This window comes from Xiphias gladius, chromosome 1 (assembly GCF_016859285.1).
Source record: "Xiphias gladius isolate SHS-SW01 ecotype Sanya breed wild chromosome 1, ASM1685928v1, whole genome shotgun sequence".
Lineage (NCBI taxonomy): Eukaryota > Metazoa > Chordata > Actinopteri > Istiophoriformes > Xiphiidae > Xiphias > Xiphias gladius.
Genome location: NC_053400.1, coordinates 15,585,625 through 15,603,594, shown reverse-complemented (window position 1 = coordinate 15,603,594; position 17,970 = coordinate 15,585,625). Strand labels below are relative to the sequence as shown.

At 39.9% G+C, this 17,970-nt stretch overlaps 2 protein-coding genes across 2 annotated transcripts; both read left to right on the top strand.

The window, feature by feature from the left end:
- The first annotated feature begins 971 nt into the window (after positions 1–971).
- srgn (serglycin) lies at positions 972–8,353 on the top strand. The gene is made up of 4 exons (XM_040137209.1): positions 972–1,114; positions 2,852–2,993; positions 7,121–7,365; positions 7,462–8,353. Exons 1-4 carry the CDS (start codon positions 1,060–1,062, stop codon positions 7,566–7,568), a joined length of 549 nt encoding a protein of 182 aa, XP_039993143.1. The 5' UTR covers positions 972–1,059; the 3' UTR covers positions 7,569–8,353.
- A 534-nt stretch (positions 8,354–8,887) lies between these two features.
- On the top strand, positions 8,888–17,305 carry vps26a (VPS26, retromer complex component A). Its single transcript, XM_040135910.1, has 9 exons — positions 8,888–8,965; positions 10,359–10,508; positions 11,146–11,221; positions 11,786–11,942; positions 12,718–12,882; positions 13,010–13,116; positions 13,385–13,486; positions 13,646–13,755; positions 15,788–17,305. The coding sequence occupies exons 1-9, from the start codon at positions 8,963–8,965 to the stop codon at positions 15,902–15,904; spliced, it is 987 nt and encodes a 328-aa protein (XP_039991844.1). The 5' UTR covers positions 8,888–8,962; the 3' UTR covers positions 15,905–17,305.
- Positions 17,306–17,970: the final 665 nt, after the last annotated feature.

Here is a 17,970-nt window from a genome sequence, read left to right as displayed (position 1 = left end):
CAGAAGTGAAGTACGAAGTACAGTGCTCCGCTCTGAAATGTGACTGAAGCAAATGCCAATTCTTATAAAGTCGCACCTGGAAAATGTAATTAAGTACAGAACGTGAATAAAAACGTCCTTTATTACGTTAAACATGCCAACAAACACAAACATGCGTATAAACTATAAGTCTGCAGGACATGTGGAGACACATAAAAGACAAAACACACACACACACACACACACACACACACACAATGAAAAACAGGTGCAGACGCACAAAAGCATGTACTGAAGAACAATGTATCACTCTATAAAGTGAGGTCGCTCAGTAGTAAGGTGTTTTACAGTAGGTATGTGAGGAGACTTGGCTGTTTGGGGTGGAAGTGTTTCGTCCATCACAAAGGTTTAGGACTCGCAGTGACTCCCACGCCAGGTTCCCCTACGCTCCAGCACGAACTTGCTTTTCTCTGTTTATCCTTGTGAAGCTAGAAGAAAGCAAAGTTGGGCTGGATGAAACCAAAACTAAAAGAAAAGTAACGGGGTGAAACACAAACCTCTCTCTCTCTCTCTTTCTCACACACACACACACGCACACGAAGAGAGCGTAAAATCGCCTCTCGCACCAACTGAACAGAATTGAACCGAAGTGAATCCAACAACTAGCAGAAACAAACTCTCAGAGATACTATCTATCTCTCCCTTATCTCAACACAAAATAAATCCGCGGCCAGTTGTAACAAATTGCCGCTTCCCTCTCGGTGGTTTTCATCAGAAAGACCGATTGAATCTTGGCCCCCTATCTTCTGGTATTTCCCCAAGTGTCCAAGTGCGAAGTTACGCAAACGCCTATCTATCTGATGCTGTGAGGCAGCTGATGCGAAAATTTCCACTGAGGATGTTCAGCCACTTTCTACACCAGCAGACTTCAGGAAACCATGACGCACTCGGAGGGCTGAGCTCTTCCAAGGGGGGGAGTTTGACTCTGAGGCAGCTCACACTTATTTCCCTCACTGGGTAGAGAAGCCCCTGGTCTCGCATTTTATCTCCTGCTTTTGTTAAAGAGAGACACATTTGAGAATGAAACTCTTTCTGCTCCTCGCCATCTCCTGCCTCGCCTTGCACAGCGGCAAGGGTAAGTCGATCCTTTCTTATTGGGAAATCTGCCTTGTGACTCTGGCCACGGGGATACACGTCGCAGTAGGCTTTATTTGGGCTTTATTTGGACGACAGGTTGTAGAGGGAACAGGTAAAAGGCCGTTCACAGCTCAACAGCTGAGTTCCTGGAACATCCTCAGGACAGCAGAGCCAAACCTGGGGTCCAGGGCTCCATCAGGGGTCTTTGACTGCCAAGCAAAATTAGAAACTCTTCTGATTCACCGGCATTTTACTCTCTGTGTTAGCATAATGTTATTACTGGAAGCAAGGGACTCATTACGCCCCATTTGTTCAACATCAGGCTCCTCGTTGTTGGGCTCAACATCCTCCCCACCTGTTCAAGCAGCCTGCCCGTATCCAGACCTTTGTAGAGGCTGAGATCACACAGCTCAAATACTCGCTTTGGCCAGCACAACATGTTTTGATTGGAGCAAAGGTTGAGGTTCATGAGGGCGAGATATTTGAGAACCCCCGTCTGGGCTAGTTTCCTATTAAATCTGAAACAGCAACGTTTCTATGTGGCTCCTGTGTGAAATCTGTGTACATGTGAGGGGGGTTTTTGGACTCTCACCATGACACAAGTAGGCTAGTGTCGTTTTTTTTATAGAGGAAGGAGCCCACATGGGGAAACCCTATAATAAATGAAAAAATAAAAATAAAAATAGCAATCCTGTGATGCCCTGATGTGGTTCATCTTTTCTTCTTGGAATAATTCGATTTTGCCGACCAGGCAACCCCTCATTGCCGAGATAAGAACAGCAGCTAAATCAAGATTTTATTCAGTAGAGTAAAGATTAAAAATGTAATCATAACATGACACCTTATTTTATTTTGGGTGTCAAATAACACAAACGCACACCAGAAAGCCAGAGGCCGACAGGCACACGACACCAAAACCTACACTCAGTCAAAATATTATCATCAGGGCATATTAGGCCCACTATTTTTTTTTTCTTTTTTTATTGACATAAATAATTCAAACTACTTGACAAGCGATGCCACCCATCTTAATCACCAAAATTTCCAAATGACACATACATTAATAGCCTATGTCATAGCTATTGATAGATTTCCTTTGGCATTGATGCCGGTGTGATGTAGAAATGTCACGCATCGACTTTTCAGGAGGAAAACGTTGTTGTTTTTAAAACATTGAGAAAATTCGTCATCAGTGTGACAAAACAGGAAACGGGGATTTTGACAGAGGACTTGTACAGGTTTTCTTCTCATCGAACTGTTCCCTTGATAAACATGAATTTAGTATTATGTGCACTTTGTCTTACAAACTGTAGAAGGGCAGCTAATGCAATTGCGCTATCTTGTTCACTGTAGCAATGAAACACTTCGTAGCTGTCAGCTTGTTCCTTTACACAGGATATTTGCAGAAAATAACTCGTAATGCTTTTAGCATCAGATAAGCTCCATCATCAACTTGCTGCGATGTGAAGAGAAACAGCTTCCGTTACTTCCTATTCTATCACATTTCTGAAGAGAATAAACAGCTTTGAAGCCCATAAGGCAAACTGTTACTTTACTCTGTTGCAGAATAATGTTGCAATCTCCTGAAACTCTACAAACGTGGAACCAGTAAACCCTAATTGTCTAACTGATACCCCTGTTGCCCAAGAACACTCTGACAAAAGTGAATTGTTGCATAAAATCATCATAAAAAAACATAAATTGAACATCAGTGACGCTTGCTCTCTCTCTCTAGGAGCTCCAAGGACTGCTGTGTATAAGTTTGTGAGATGTAACCCTGAGGGTGGCCAGGCCAACTGTGTGACTCAAGAAAGTCCAGAGATGACATGGAGTCCCGACCTACCAGCCAAACTGCCTGCTTCACAGGCACAGTATCTGTAAGTGCCCACGTGTTGTGTGTATCTCTAAGGGACTGTACAAGCTTGGGATGTGATGGTTTATTTGCTCGGAGTAACGTGAGAGTGTCTTTGTAGCGGTGAGTTCACTTCACTGGTAAAAGGAGTCTGGAAAAACAAAACCAGCATCTCTGTCATAATATAATACGCTGTCGTCAGATCAATGCAGTCTTTAGATATAGAAATTCTGATTCTGCTTTGGATCTCTTACCTTGGTTAACACAACTCCAGCAACACAACCTCGTTCTGGGTGTATCTCTGTGTGTATTCATCTGCTGCGTGTTTGAGAGAGAATGTGTAAGTGTGAGGTAGGTGGCCAAGGACAGCCAAAATAGAAGACAACGTGGAGGGATAAAGAAAAGACAGAGGGGACAACAGCGGGAGCGGGCAGGGAGGTTAGAGCTGGAATAGGAGAGATCTGAGGAGTTCATGGTCTATTTCACATTGTCCCAGAATGTAGGAATATATCAAATTTAAAGCAGTACATGTTGATCTGTGGCCGGTTTTGCGTCACTTCCCAGTAGTTTGTAATGAAAATGAGAAATATCGGTTTCTCCTCAGCATAAACAGATAATATTGTCCAGATTATTTCGGTTTTTTACTGATTATTTTATTATTAAATTATTTAAACCTTATCCAGATTATTTTAAGGTAGAGTTTTTTATGGTACATGCAAGTCGTGAAAAGACCTACCCTAGGAAAGATGGGGAAATTAGAGGTGTCATATGTTAAAAATTGAAAATACTTATAAACTTTTTTTTGTATCTAAGGGGCTGTAAAGAGCAGAATAATAATGAAAAATTACTTTTGGCCTTTTCCTCTTTATGCTGTGTCTGTGTGTTAGTGGTGAAGGGACTGTTTAGCTCAAAGTGCTTTCTGGAAGCATACTTGAGCTCTGTGTGCTCTGTGTAAAGTAAAGAGGGAGTATAATCAGTTCAGGGCATCTTGTAGGAGCAGCCTACTAAGATGGATACCATGTATTCATAATTATGCGGGTGCAAATCCTCTCATTGCATGACTTACTTTTATGTTTCTGTCACATATTTTGCTCTGATTCTGCTCTACATTCGAAATCTAAACATTAAAGTATATTTGTCATGGGAAGTTATAAACTTAAAAAAATAGATGGCATTTAGCAGCGCTAATGCTATTACCATTTTGTTTGAAGAGATGCACATAATTTCACGGGAAATCATTTCCTTTAGTATCTGGTTGAAGGCATGCAAAGCATAACCCACTCAGAGGTAGTACCCTGTGCGGACATATAGACACCCACACCCCCATTAGCCTTTGGTGTGAAAAGTGCATCAGTTTTTTATCTCCCGATGACCAAGTTCCTCACAGCTTTATTTAGTGTAAAAGAAAAAAAACCCACCCAATGCCTCTTTTGGAAGAAGTAGCAGTTGTGAAGGAATTATATTTTCAATAGTTTGAACCTAAGAGGAATTCAAACCATCCTCTTTATTTAGACTCTAGGTCCAGATTCTTCCATTTAGTTTAATTTGGTTAAGCTTCAAAACAGTGGCCCTCTGGAATTAATGAGCCAGTAAGGGAATGCATGTGTGTGTGTGTGTGTGTGTGTGTGTGTGTGTGTGTGTGTGTGTGTGTGTGTGTGTGTGTGTGTGTGTGTGTGTGTGTGTGTGTGTGTGTGTGTGTTTTTGTATTTAGCACATACGGTACGTGTAAAAATTTATGTTTTAATGTGTGTGTGACTGCTGAGAAAGTATCACAGTCTTTATCTTAGCCCTCAGTTTCCTCTTTTAGAGCTCCTCTTAACCAACATTAATCTTATCAGTTAATGACCATATATTTTTTTTAAAAAAAAGAAAGTTTACCCCAGATCATATTTTTAACCAGCAGTCGGTTCATCTACGATGTTATTGTAATCACACAGTGTGTTTTGAGTGGGTTTAATAGGCTCTAGCATTTTATACTCTCCACATGAATAACTAGAGTGGCATGTTAAGGAAAGTTACAAAAAAACTTCTGAATCCACCCTTTTAACCAGATACACACCAAAATTTAAGGGGTTCTTCCCTGGCCCATGCCCCATCCCTCCTTCAGTACTTTTTGTGTAATCCTGCTGAAAAATAAACAAACAAACCAAAAGACACGGGTGAAAACATAACCTCCTTGGCAGAAGTAACAACCCAGTTAACTGTTGTATTACAACCACTGCTGTATTACAAGACTTCCACAGAAAAACTCCATAAACCACTACTTCATATTACACATCACATCTAAAGCATTTTTCTCTATATGATATGTGCAAAGAGGCACTGAAAGGGTGGATGACAGAGATATTTGCACATATACTGAATGCTATTCCACTGAGCCACTCCGATCATATAAAATTATCTGGTATGATCAAAAAGATGACGTGGTTGTAGAGCTATAATAAACAATGCTATAAATTAATACGGATTACACGGCAGACAGACATATAGGAAAACAGTCAAACACCAGGAGTGTTGACCACAGAAGGTGACAAGTGTAAGTAATGGTTGGAGACAGAGTGAATTAAAGTGGATTGAAAATGAGTCTTATCTGGCCTACATCACTTTGAGCTTGCTTTACAACACCAGGACCTCAGCAGCAGTTTTGCAGCTCGCCTTGAACAGGAAGAAAGAGGGAAGTGTTGAGAGGAAGTGGGCTGTGACGCCTGGTGGGCTGCTGCTTCTGGTCTATTGTTTTGTATGTGCCACACTGGTCTGATAGTCATGTTTGAGAAGTACCAGATCACATGTAAAAAGGGACACAGTAACCAAGTAATTAAACTGGAAAGTGTGATATCTGACATTGACTCATTTATTTCAACAACCCTTAAAAAAAATCTGTCTACAAAGCAGAATATTATGAATGACGCAGGCAGTTCAAGTCCGATTAAGTCAGTGCTGTTTCTGTAAATCTTGACTTTGTTGAAATCCAAGGGATCGACTCGGCTTCCAGTTTTATTTTAAAACCATCAGCAGTAGCAGGTCATGAGGCTGAGAGTATCAGGTGTTGACATCTATTGACGGTTTATCCTAGAAGCTGTTTAAAGGCCCTCTACTGGTTGAAGTCAGGCTGAGGTATGTTGGAATAAAAGAACCAGTAAACATGTTAAAGATGTAACACAATGCTAACAGGAGGCTCAGACAGATGTCAATCAAGCTCCGTCTGTACATGCCCACACAGTCTATAGGCAAGGTCTGATCAGGGTAAAGAAGTGAAAAGACCTACAGTATGCGGGAGGACCATGGGTGTGTAGTGTCTTTATGCCAGTGACGTGAACTGCCTAATTGTGTCCTCATTGGTATTTCCTTACACATCTACCTGCTCCTGATAATCGTTTGAAAGCAAAAAAACCAAAAGCTCAAAACAGTAAATGTGCCTCAGTCCTTTTTTGGATTAACAGCCTCAGCATGAAGAGTATCATTAGTCAGTAAAAGCATAAACAAAGCAACACCCAACACCCTTCCCTTACAGTCCACCCTCACCCACAAATGTGTTTTGATTATTGTTAATGGAACTGTGCGGAGTGATTTGATGCGCACAAGAAAATGGTTTTCACGTTCATTTGCTGAGCCTAAGACACACAGAGGAACTTACCAACTAACACAAGTGTGATGTGGAAACTTCACCTCCTCCACACATACTCTGAGAATGGACTGTAGAATGAAGTAGGACATATTTTGCATCTTGATGTTAAACTTTGGAAATGAAAAAATGTTTGCATACTCATAAGTTCTGGGTTTTAAATGAGGATAAGGGAGTAAATGTGCATTTAAGAGTTTGGTAGTAGTAGTAGTAGTAGTAGTAGAAGTATAGCAGTAGCCAACTTTTTGTGGAAAATCCATACCACAGATTTTATAGTATTTTTATATGTCTTAAAACATGTCTGTTGGGGATCTTTAAAGCTGAATTCGGAAACTTTCCACAAGTTCAAATACAGCCAAGCTAATGCTGTGTCTAGCATTAAGTTTATGAAGTTGTGTCTCCTCCTCGTCGTGTGTTATGCAGTGAGAATGTCACTGAGAATGGGTATTATTTTCTGAAGTGATGATGTTAGAAAGCCTTGTCAAACAGAAAGCTACTATTTCTCAATATCTTACTCATTCTGTTTCCAGAGAGGCAGAGCCTGTGGAGGATGAAAGTCCAGAGATAGAGGAGGAAGAGGAGAAAGAGGACATAATGCCAATGACTGGTGAAGAGGGGGAGACACCTGTGGTTTTTCTGAATGAAGAAGGTTCTGGTGGTTATGAAGGCTCGGCATCTGAAGGTCCATTCACGGAGGACCGGGTTTTTGCGCCTGCAGAAAGTGAGACAGGCTCTGGGGAGTCTTGGGCAGAGAAAGACACGGACCTATTCAAAGGTAATTTGAGTTTTTCACTTCTGCTTCATGTCTAAGTCCACCCCCCCTTTCCACTGCTCCATGTAGTCTGATCTCTCCTTGTTTTTCTGCTTGCAGGTGGCGATATGAAGGGCATGAGGCGGTTGTTCCCCAGCAGGTCTCTGGCTGGTCAGGCAAAGCCAGCAGAGCAGGAGCTGAGAGAAGACCACCTTCTGCAGCTGTAGACTGAACACCCACCCACTCCCAGACACACACATATATGCACAAGGCTAGCATCTGTTTTATTTCCACCCTGTCTATTCAAATAGTAAAGCAAATATTGCATCACCACCTGGTGGTGGAAAAACTTGGTCGCTCAGAGACTGACAAAGCCCAAATATATATTTTGTATTCTCAGTAGTACTGTACTGAGAAAATGATTCTCTTCAACAACCGTGAACAATGTAAGAGTATCTGCCAAAGTAAAAGAATGGTCTGCATAAATGGGACATATACACACTTTCATTTAGTTCAAGTTGGCAGGGACCTATATTTGTGCTTTCTTGTGGAAAAGATGTGTAAGTTGGAATATGCTTTTTATATAAACTTTGAAGTATGCTTTCAAATAATAGTAATACCAGTGCAATAACATGACACTTTTATCCATACATTGCTAACTCGATGTGGTTCCAACCATTTTTTGGAGCTATGAGGCATGCGTTCCTTTATGACACAAAAAAACAAAGACTTATTTATATTATTTGATCCCATTTGTCTCAAATGTTGTGACACTTTACACTTACCCAGGAGGGTTGTGCAGCCTGTCTTGGGAACGCCTAGTCTGCAAGGTTGAACAAGAGAATCTTGAAAACCAAAACCCCCTCAGGAATGGATTTACACAATCTTAACCACTGTGAGCTGGAACATATGGAAAATATGTAGTATGCACATGTATGCATTCCAACATGTTCTGCGTTGTCTAATTTGCATTTGAAATACTTCTATTAATAAAGGATTTATAACAACAGTATTCACTAGTGTTTTCAGTGTATTGTATCCTAACCAGTCTGTTATCTGTTCTGCTAACTGTTAATCATGTGTCTTCAGTCAGCTAGGAAATTTGTGAGTCTCAGGTCTGGATAAACAAGGATTTAATGAGTTGAGCCTGCTGCTCCAGCTCTAAATTTTATACCCGCTAACAACATGAGAGTTTGTGTTTGTGTTTTTCGTGCTATCGGCATCAATAATTTGGTATCAATCAGGCTCTGATTAAAGGGGGTATTGTCCTGTGGTTTCTGGAGTTCTCGCTAAATTAAATAAGGATAGTAACATTATGAAATAATCAAACAAAGTAATTAGGTGAATTGATTTATGCCCCCGTTTTAATTACAGACTCACTTAATAATTTTTCTGATTATTTAAATGTCTGTAGTGTGCCTGTGTTCTATGGGTGTTGTCCCGCGTGCACGCACGCACGCACACACACACACACACACACACACACACACACACACACACACACACACATATATATGACCCGGGTCACATGACGGTAAATCTCAGTACTACCTCCTGGTTCAGGCAGACTGGCCACACGGAGCGAGGCTAGCTGTTAGCTTTAACTGTCTACACAGCCGAGATGGTGAGAAAAACAAGTAAAAACTATTATCGGCTATTGAAGTGAACTCGGGTGTTTGTTCAGAAATAACCAACATCAACATGGGCTCGAAGTTTCGACTGACAGCAGCTATTTAATATTTAAAGCTGACAGGAAAGCTAGCTGGGTCGGGCGAATTAGCATCAGTAACGTTACGAGGCCGTCCCTACTTTCTCACTCTTGTTTTGGCTAGCCAGCGGCTTAGCAGCTGTGTTTATGGTAAATGACCATACTAACTAAACGTGATAACTAGCTTATAACTAAAGTAATTGGAACTTTTTTATGTTAACGGTATTGAAAGCTGCAGGGGAGCCAATAAATGTCGGTGTTAGCTAATGTTGCTGGTTAACTCGATGTAACGTGAAGTTGTACAGTGTTAAGAGCTTATGTTGAATTACAGCAACAACTCTTTAAATTACATTAATGGGTTTATGTTTAAAGCATTTGCAAGTTGGAATAAAATTGTTTGCTTATTAGTTTAATTGGTTAACGACCAAATAGTGTTATGTTGTGGAGCTATTTAAGTTGATTTTGGCGATTTAAGCGGCTATTGTAGATGCATCCTCTCGTGGGATGCGACAACTGGAAATATCCCACTTGTTTCCAACTAGTGTCTGGTCGCAACTGACATCCCCAGAATTGAGCTAGTTCCTCCAGATCTGCTGCCCCTGCACGTTGAAGCATGCGTTTGTGACTTTGTGCCAGCTCAGAGGAAAATAATGTAGCTGTTCAACGGGGATGCGTGATTGAGTTAGTGTGGAAATAGCGGATTTTATCTCTCTCCGTGAGTATGGACTGGGACTCAGGTTAATGGGATTTACTTGGTTATAATCTCAGACCATGGTAGTGTCCAGGGCACACCCATTAGTGCCATTCACGTGCACACAGTGAGGGATGTTAATCAGAGTCTGCTTCCTTCTCGTTGCAATTTGCAAAACTGTGATATAGTGTTTCAGCCTCTTCGATCAAAAAAGCCACATGGAATTTTTGATCATGGATTTTCCAGCAATGTCTTTGAACTTGACTGATATTTTTTGTGTTAATTTGTCTTTGTTGTCCTAGACTTTTGAAGACATGTAATCGAAAACATTTCCAGCGAGTTTAAACTTTATGAACCTTGAAGATGAACATAAAAGATTGGCAGCTTTCATTCTACTTAAAAAATGTTCAGTTCATGTTTTTTGTGCTTAATATAGGAAAGAGTCTTTCTTCCATCCACAGAAAATCCTAATTTACTGTGAATAAATGCTTAGTCATCTTTTTATTCTGACAGCGCACAAACTAGTTAACTTAACATTTGTAGATTTTAAATAGCCTGTGGTTTTACATATGTAAAACAATGTTGTCTGTGATGTACTTTGTTTTGGGTTTTTTTTAGAGTTTCCTGGGAGGTTTGTTTGGGCCTGTATGTGAGATAGATGTACTGCTGAACGATGCAGAGAACAGAAAGACAGCCGAGATGAAGACAGAGGATGGGAAAGTAGAGAAACACTACCTGTTCTACGACGGAGAGTCTGTATCTGGCAAGGTAAACTGAGTTTACTTTATATATTAAGCAGGGTGCAGATCTCCACAAGGTTTAGTAAGGTGTCCTGCACATGGTGTAAATGCTGTTGTTTTATGTATTAGTCAGCGGAACTCAGTCAGCAGATGATGGGTTTCTCTCTCTATTGTGAGATCCTCTCTTTATCTGGAGGAAATTAAGATTTTTTTGATGTGTGTGCTAGATTTGCTCTGAAGTCGGGGGATGTGTGTGTGTGTGTGTGTGGGGGGGCAGCTATGTTTAGGATCTGTGAATGTATCAGCTGATATATCTGTTTTTTTAAGTAATATTGGAGTCTATTCAATATTACTTTCACTTGTAATTTTTACCTGATTGACTATTTGCCTTCTGTCATCAAATAGGTTTTTCTAAAGATCTAAACCTGTTTGGACAAGCACTTGAACCAACACTTAACAAAAATTTGTATAAGTACAGTACCAGCAGTATGTAATAACTAAGGTAACAAGGAATAGCTCTTGTTGGAAATATAGTCTGTGTTCTTTAAGGAGAGGATATTATACATTTTCTTTGTCAAAATAACATAAAATTTTGAATTTTAAATGGGTAATAAGTATGAATGTGACAACATGCTTTTTGGTTCATACAAATGTTTTCCCTCCAGGTGAATCTAAATGTGAAGCAGGGAGGAAAGCGGCTCGAGCATCAGGGCATCCGCATCGAGTTTGTTGGACAGATAGGTGAGCGTGATTAAAGTTGCGCATTCATTATTAACTCTCTGTTCTCACTCTGTTTCCCTGTCCTTGGCAAGAGGTATGAATAGATAACTGTTATTTATAATTACAAGAAATTAACCTAACCATTTTGTTGCTTTGACGTTAGTAGGATGGTGCTGATGGACATATTCTGTTTAACACTTAAAACTTCCAAGTTTCCTTATGCAACTGGCTCCATGAAAAAATGTGAAATGTTAATTGAGTGCATTGGGCTTTGTAGCTGGAAAACTACTACTCAACAGTAGGATTTTCTCACGTGACTGAAAGGTTTAACAGAGCATGTGGTCATCATGTGCAGCCTGCTATAGTAGAGCTGAACCCTCCTCAAACTGTATTAACGGCGGGGTGGTGCTTTTGGTGGTGGTGGTGGTGGGGGCAGTGTGATGAAAGAGCATGGAATCAGGAGGACATAAAACTAATGTCTGAAGTTTAGGAGTAAATTTCCTTTTCTGACAAGTTTATGCAGTTTTGATTTAAAACACCAACCAGACCTCCTCCAACTCAAAATTCCACTCTGCTGTATTTCAGAGCTGTTCTCTGATAAGAGCAACACCCATGAGTTTGTGGACTTGGTGAAAGAGTTGGCTCTACCTGGAGAACTCACCCAGAACAGAAGTTACGACTTTGAGTTCATGCAGGTGGAGAAGCCCTACGAGTCCTATACTGGAGCGAACGTCAGGCTAAGGTATACTCATAGCACAGTTTGACATGAGGCAAACTGCAGCTTCTACTGTATTATTAATCACATGTGGTATATTTTATATGTGACTCTGAACCCATGTGTTTTAGTCCGACTTTGTTTTTGGATGGACAGGGAACTTAAGTATCAAGTATCCAGGTTCAATCTTATGGCAGCAGACAGTCTGCAAGGGGGCCTTTCTCTAGCCCATCTTGTGCTGTTAACCCACTGGTGGGGTACAATAACAAAAATTTCCACCTAGGTTCAATAAATATATTGCTGTTATTGGTACTGATATCAGTAGTTCTCGGATTACAATTACCACATTAAAATTACAGTATAATTATTATTAATATTTATTATTTGATACACAGGAAATACATTCATAATGATTTTTTTAAGGGATCAATTTGTTTTGTTATTAATCAAGTAAAAATATCAAACATTGTGGTGGCTACAAGATCACAAATGTGACTATTTTAAGAGTTTCTCCTTCGGTTTTTTCACTGTTTGTCAGACAGCAGAGCTTTTGTGATCAGCCCAATTCTGACAATTTGAATGAACAGTATAGGAAAAGTTCACGGACTAATCAACAGTATGATATTCTGGGTTCTTTGAGTGAGTTATCTGCACCTGCGATGGAGAAATGCAATGTCTTTTTTTTTTCGTGCAAATTTGATATGGTTGTCAAACATTTATACCATTAAGCATCATCTTTGGAGGACAGCATGTCATGCATTGTTTTGGTCTGAGTCTTGCGGTGCCTGTGTTCTTCTTGCAGGTATTTCCTCAGGGTGACAATAGTACGTCGTCTGTCTGACTTGGTGAAGGAATATGAGTTAATAGTCCACCAGTTAGCCACCTATCCAGACGTCAACAACTCAATCAAGATGGAGGTCGGCATAGAGGACTGTCTTCACATCGAGTTTGAATACAATAAATCCAAGTGAGATCAATATTGCTTTGACTTCTCTATTGAAGTCTTTTTCGCTGCCATAGAAAACCTCAAGTCTAATAATAAGACTTGCCCTTCATCAGTTTGAGCAGCTTCTCTTGATGTGTCTCTTTACCAGATACCACCTTAAGGATGTGATTGTTGGGAAAATCTACTTCCTGCTGGTCAGGATCAAGATCCAACACATGGAGCTACAGCTCATCAAGAAGGAGATAACGGGCATCGGTAAGAATCCACAAGTCATATGTAAAGAGTAACTAACCTAGATCTCAAACACATGGATGGTAAGTGTGTGTGGACCCTCTGTGCATCACTCTGTGCTAACTTTGTACTTCATCACATTTGAGGTTTCTCTAGCTGTAAAAGGCTGTAGTTGGTTTTGTCTTTTGAAGACTAGTTGGGATGCCAGTAAGAGCAAAGAAACTGTCACCTTTGCTCCACTTTCCTTTATTATAGCCTACTCACTTAATAAACTTTTTGTCCTCCTTTTAAGGTCCAAGTACTACCACTGAGACGGAGACAGTTGCAAAGTATGAGATCATGGATGGAGCTCCAGTTAAAGGAGAATCAATCCCTATCAGACTGTTTCTGGCCGGTAAGAGCTCTTCTCTCTTATCAGCTGATGTACTGTAACCTCAAATCATCGGGGTGTCAGTTTCCCTGTTAACATCTCTCTCTTAAAACATTTAAATAGGCATATTTTTACTTTGTAAAGTTTCAGTGACAGCCTGTCACATCTTCTGTTTCCTTGCAGGGTATGACTTGACACCCACCATGAGGGATGTCAACAAGAAGTTTTCTGTGCGCTACTTCCTTAATCTGGTGCTGGTGGATGAAGAGGACAGAAGATACTTTAAACAACAGGTAACACGCTTGCACACACAGCAATATTATTCTACATCTGTGAGTTTATATCTTTATGTTTCTCCAGAACAATGAGTATACATGAATATATAATATATATATATATATATATATATGTATATTTTTTTTTAGTCTTATTTACTTAATCTCTTATTTGATATTGTCTATGTAGAAATCAAAATATGGTTAATTTGGTTGTTGTTGTCTGTGTTAAGATGACACAAACAACCATATAAGTTTATTACGTTAGTGCCATATTATATCGACACTGATGTTGAAAACTATAGTTTATACTCTATAATCTCCATTAAAGCTGTTGATTACAGCGAGATAAGACACTCTGCATACATTAGATCACTTTAATAGATTATTCTTTCAGTCATATTATATTTCATAAGCCAGCTGTGCGTGTGTGTGTGCGGTTGTGCGTGTGCGCGTGTGAGCGAGCGTGAGTGAAATTGTACCTGTATATCTTGCATCTTACCTACACAGGTATGCATTGTCTCCCTGGAGGCGTTATCCTATATTTTATCATTTGTAACATTAATATCTGTGTGTCTTGGCGCTTTGCTACTACCTTCTCTGTCACAGATGTGCAGGGCTGCAGCAGCTGAATTACGTTTTCTGATATACAGTTAATATCTGTCTATGACAAGTTGATTACAATGGTTTTTCCAATTGTGACTCCAGAGGAATTTTTTAACACTGGTAGAATTATAGAGCAATGTTTTTACAAGTGGGGCACGTTTTCTTGTATCGTGTAAGTTAAAGTTGGGATGATTTCCGGTTTTGCCAGTCCGTGCTGGTGCAGGAGCTTAAACCGGTTTCATTTTATGCAAACAGGCTGAACCAACATTTGTCTGGCAAATGGAAAAAGTAGCCTACATCAACAACTTGTGCTGACAGTGTCACTGCACTAAATCCAACTTGTATTGCATTAGTAATAAGCAATATGACAACGTAATTAACGTATTATTATGTTAGTTTATAAACGGACTAACGGAGCCATTAGGGTCTGAAGAGCCTTGTGCAATTTACTGCAGAGTGGAGGCCGGCAAAATTAAGGAGATCAACTTTCAAAAGAGGGAGGGGGGAATATGCGCAGAGCACACGTGTCTGTTTACCAGTAAGTTCATGTGTTTTTGGGGTGACGACAAGAGGAGACGTGGTAGACTTAGTCTCAAAGAAAACTAGGCCAAGGTCTTATTTTATTTATTATTTTAATCTTTAGAGAAAGAAAAGCTAAGTTGAATGGTTGTTGCGAGAAATAAAACTAGATGTATCACTCATTGTCCCTGCTGATTGTGGTGCCGTTTCATTCTCTGCTTCCACTTTTTATTTTGTGTTTATTGGTGGTTGATAACGCAGCTTAGAGGTGCATTGCCGGCAACAGGTGGACTGGAGTTGCTGCACTCTCATTTATGGGCTCTTTCAGTCTCATTATGTTCAACTTTGGAGCCTCTGCAGACTCAAGTGCGACACCTAGTGGTAAAATTTGGTATACTGGTGTGGTCTGGTGTTTGGCTTAGTATCAAACTGGTTTACCGGCCCAACCCTAGTTCAAGTGCACAAGGACGCACACCACAAGGGCAGTTGGTAGTTGGTGGTTTCACACTGTTCTGCTGATCGACAGTTGGTTGTGCTAAACGTAGCATTGGACAACAAAGATCAATGACCAATGAAGAAGAAAACTGCTACCAAGCAAACAAAGCACTATTTAAAATATTAAATATCAAATGTTTAATGAGGAAGGAAATGCATGTAACATGTTTATTAAACCTCAAGGATACACACAGTGTGTTTTAGTTAGAAACCCTGAATGTTTGTTTACAAGAAAACTCCCTTTGTGTTTTCCAGATTAGTTTTCCTTATCCCCCTTCAAGTACATATACATTCCTACATTCCTTTTATTTTATTTTTTTTGTATTACATAATTTCTCTACTGTTATATGCACCTGTTTGTCTAATACCAGTTTTTTAATTGGGAATATTGTACTTTTCCCTGCATTTATTCCTGTGCCTCTGTCTATAGGAGATTGTTTTGTGGAGAAAAGCCCCAGAGAAGCTGAGGAAAAGAAACTTCCATCAGCGCTACGAGTCGCCTGAGTCCCGAACCCAGCCAGTTAATGCGGAGCAGCCGGAGATGTGAGGGCGATGCTATGAACTGAAAACACACACAGACACACCCCAACTCATCACTGCTGAACAGCCAGGGGTGTGAGGGCTGCCCCACTATCTCCCTGGACTGAGAAATGGCTGTATACATGAATACACATTACATACCTTCAGACATCCCCCCCCTTAACACTTCACAGCTTCAGATGTGAGCTGTCATACCACCATCACTCTCTTCCCCCAGGACGGTTAACACACTCGCATACCGACGCACAACTCTGCTGAATGATAAATGTCAGGGCCAGAGTGCAAATCAAGCCGACCCAAGTAAGGAACAGTTAGGCAGCCTATTTGATCCTAGCGTCTCGGACTGAAAACACACACTCAAGCACACACAAGCGAAGCCATACAGTCTCAGTGGAATGCGTAATAAAACAGGAGCAAAGACGGAAAAGAGGAGGTGGCTACACATGACCACCACACCATTTATCGCTTTCTTCTGCAACAGGAGATTTTTTAGGTTGCATATTTGGGCAGAACCTATCCTGGACATTCTCTGAATTCTTCTCTCCCAATCTCCTACAAAATGACGGTTTCTCGAATTTGGCTGGGCTAGCCAGTGATCAAAATTATCCAGGTCCTGTGGGGATCATCTTGAATGGAAGACATGAGAGGCTGAGCTATATTCATATAGCCACAACATTAAGACCAGTTTGTGGTTTTACTGTTGTGGCTGATTGGTATATACGCAACACCTTTGAGCTATGATGTTGACACTGTGCTCTTGTTCAGCCATCTAGCTGTTACTAAGTTTTTCTTATGTATGTTGCAACAGTCTACAGACTGTTCTTTTCAAGTCAAATTTCAGCCTTAATTGGAAAATTAAGAGTTTAGTGCAACAAATGTCCATCTTAACATAAATTTAATCCCATATTTCATTTTCAAATGTGGCTGGTTGGTAGAAATGAAATTTATATTTCACTCTCACATGTTATCTGTTCCAGCCCACTTTCACTGTCAAAGATGGACATTATCATTTCAGTGTCATTTATTTCTTAAAATTATTTAAATAAATCAAAATCATCTAGAGCTGATCATTATTTTCATTAGTGATTCGTTTAGTCTATAAACTGGCAGAAAATATTGAAATGGGCCTTTCACAACTTCCTAGAGCTCGAGGTGACATCTACAAATGACTTGTTTTGTCCAACCGACAGTCTAAAACCCCCAAAATATTCTATTTACAAGCATTGCTGCAAGAAACACCGCAATGCTTGCATTAGATAAGATAGAACCAGAGAATGTTTGGAGTTTTTGCTTGAAAAATGACTGAAACGACTAGTCGATCATCAAAATGGTTGCCAATCAGTTATCTGTTCGATCAATTGACTAATTGTTGCAGCTCTAAAAGCATCATACGTTCAAAATATTTGTTTGTTAAAAAAATTTTGGGGCTTGATACAATATTTCAGTCTTTTGTTAAGATGGATATTTGATGCTGTTTTCGCTGATGAGGTCTGTCAGTTTACTACAGGACTGCCTCCAAATTTCAGGCTGTTTCTGACATGCTGCATTTTTTTTTTTTTTTTTTTTAGTCTTTAAGGTGCTGTTTATTTGTAACTAATCTTGAAGAAAGGAAACCATTTACTGTTTGTCTTCCAAAGTTATTTTAAGGGTCAGCTCACTAAAATTACAAAAAAAAAGGTTATGTGGATAGAACAGGGGAATTAGATTTCAGTGCTGGTTTCAGCTCACCATCACGTCAGCATGAGTCAATGTTCTTCTATCGTCTAAAAACGTCTTCAATCTCTAAAGTTCAGAACTTTAAAAAGTTGAAAGTTGAGGAAGTTGCCTGGGTACTTTTACCTGAAAATGAAAGTTCAGTCATCACCACACAAAGTAAAAGTTTCTGTTTATGTTTTGAATGATTCAATGGAACAATGACATGATGCTAGCCATGATCAGCAGACAGTAGATCCACTGTTCTTGTCACTTTCCTCTTGTTTTTCAAGGGTGCGGTTTTTGTTCTTTTTTTTTTTTTTGTAGCCTGTTGGTTGGTATATTTTGAATACTAATGTAATAAATGACTCATGTCTGCTG

Bases quoted from the DNA above. Each gene is read 5' to 3' on its own strand.
- srgn (XM_040137209.1), top strand. From the start codon at position 1,060: ATGAAACTCTTTCTGCTCCTCGCCATCTCCTGCCTCGCCTTGCACAGC. The intron at 2,994-7,120 runs GTAAGTGCCCAC...TTCTGTTTCCAG, and splicing joins GCTTCACAGGCACAGTATCT to AGAGGCAGAGCCTGTGGAGG. The intron at 7,366-7,461 runs GTAATTTGAGTT...TTCTGCTTGCAG, and splicing joins AGACACGGACCTATTCAAAG to GTGGCGATATGAAGGGCATG.
- vps26a (XM_040135910.1), top strand. The intron at 10,509-11,145 runs GTAAACTGAGTT...TTTTCCCTCCAG, and splicing joins GAGAGTCTGTATCTGGCAAG to GTGAATCTAAATGTGAAGCA. The intron at 13,756-15,787 runs GTAACACGCTTG...CTCTGTCTATAG, and splicing joins GAAGATACTTTAAACAACAG to GAGATTGTTTTGTGGAGAAA.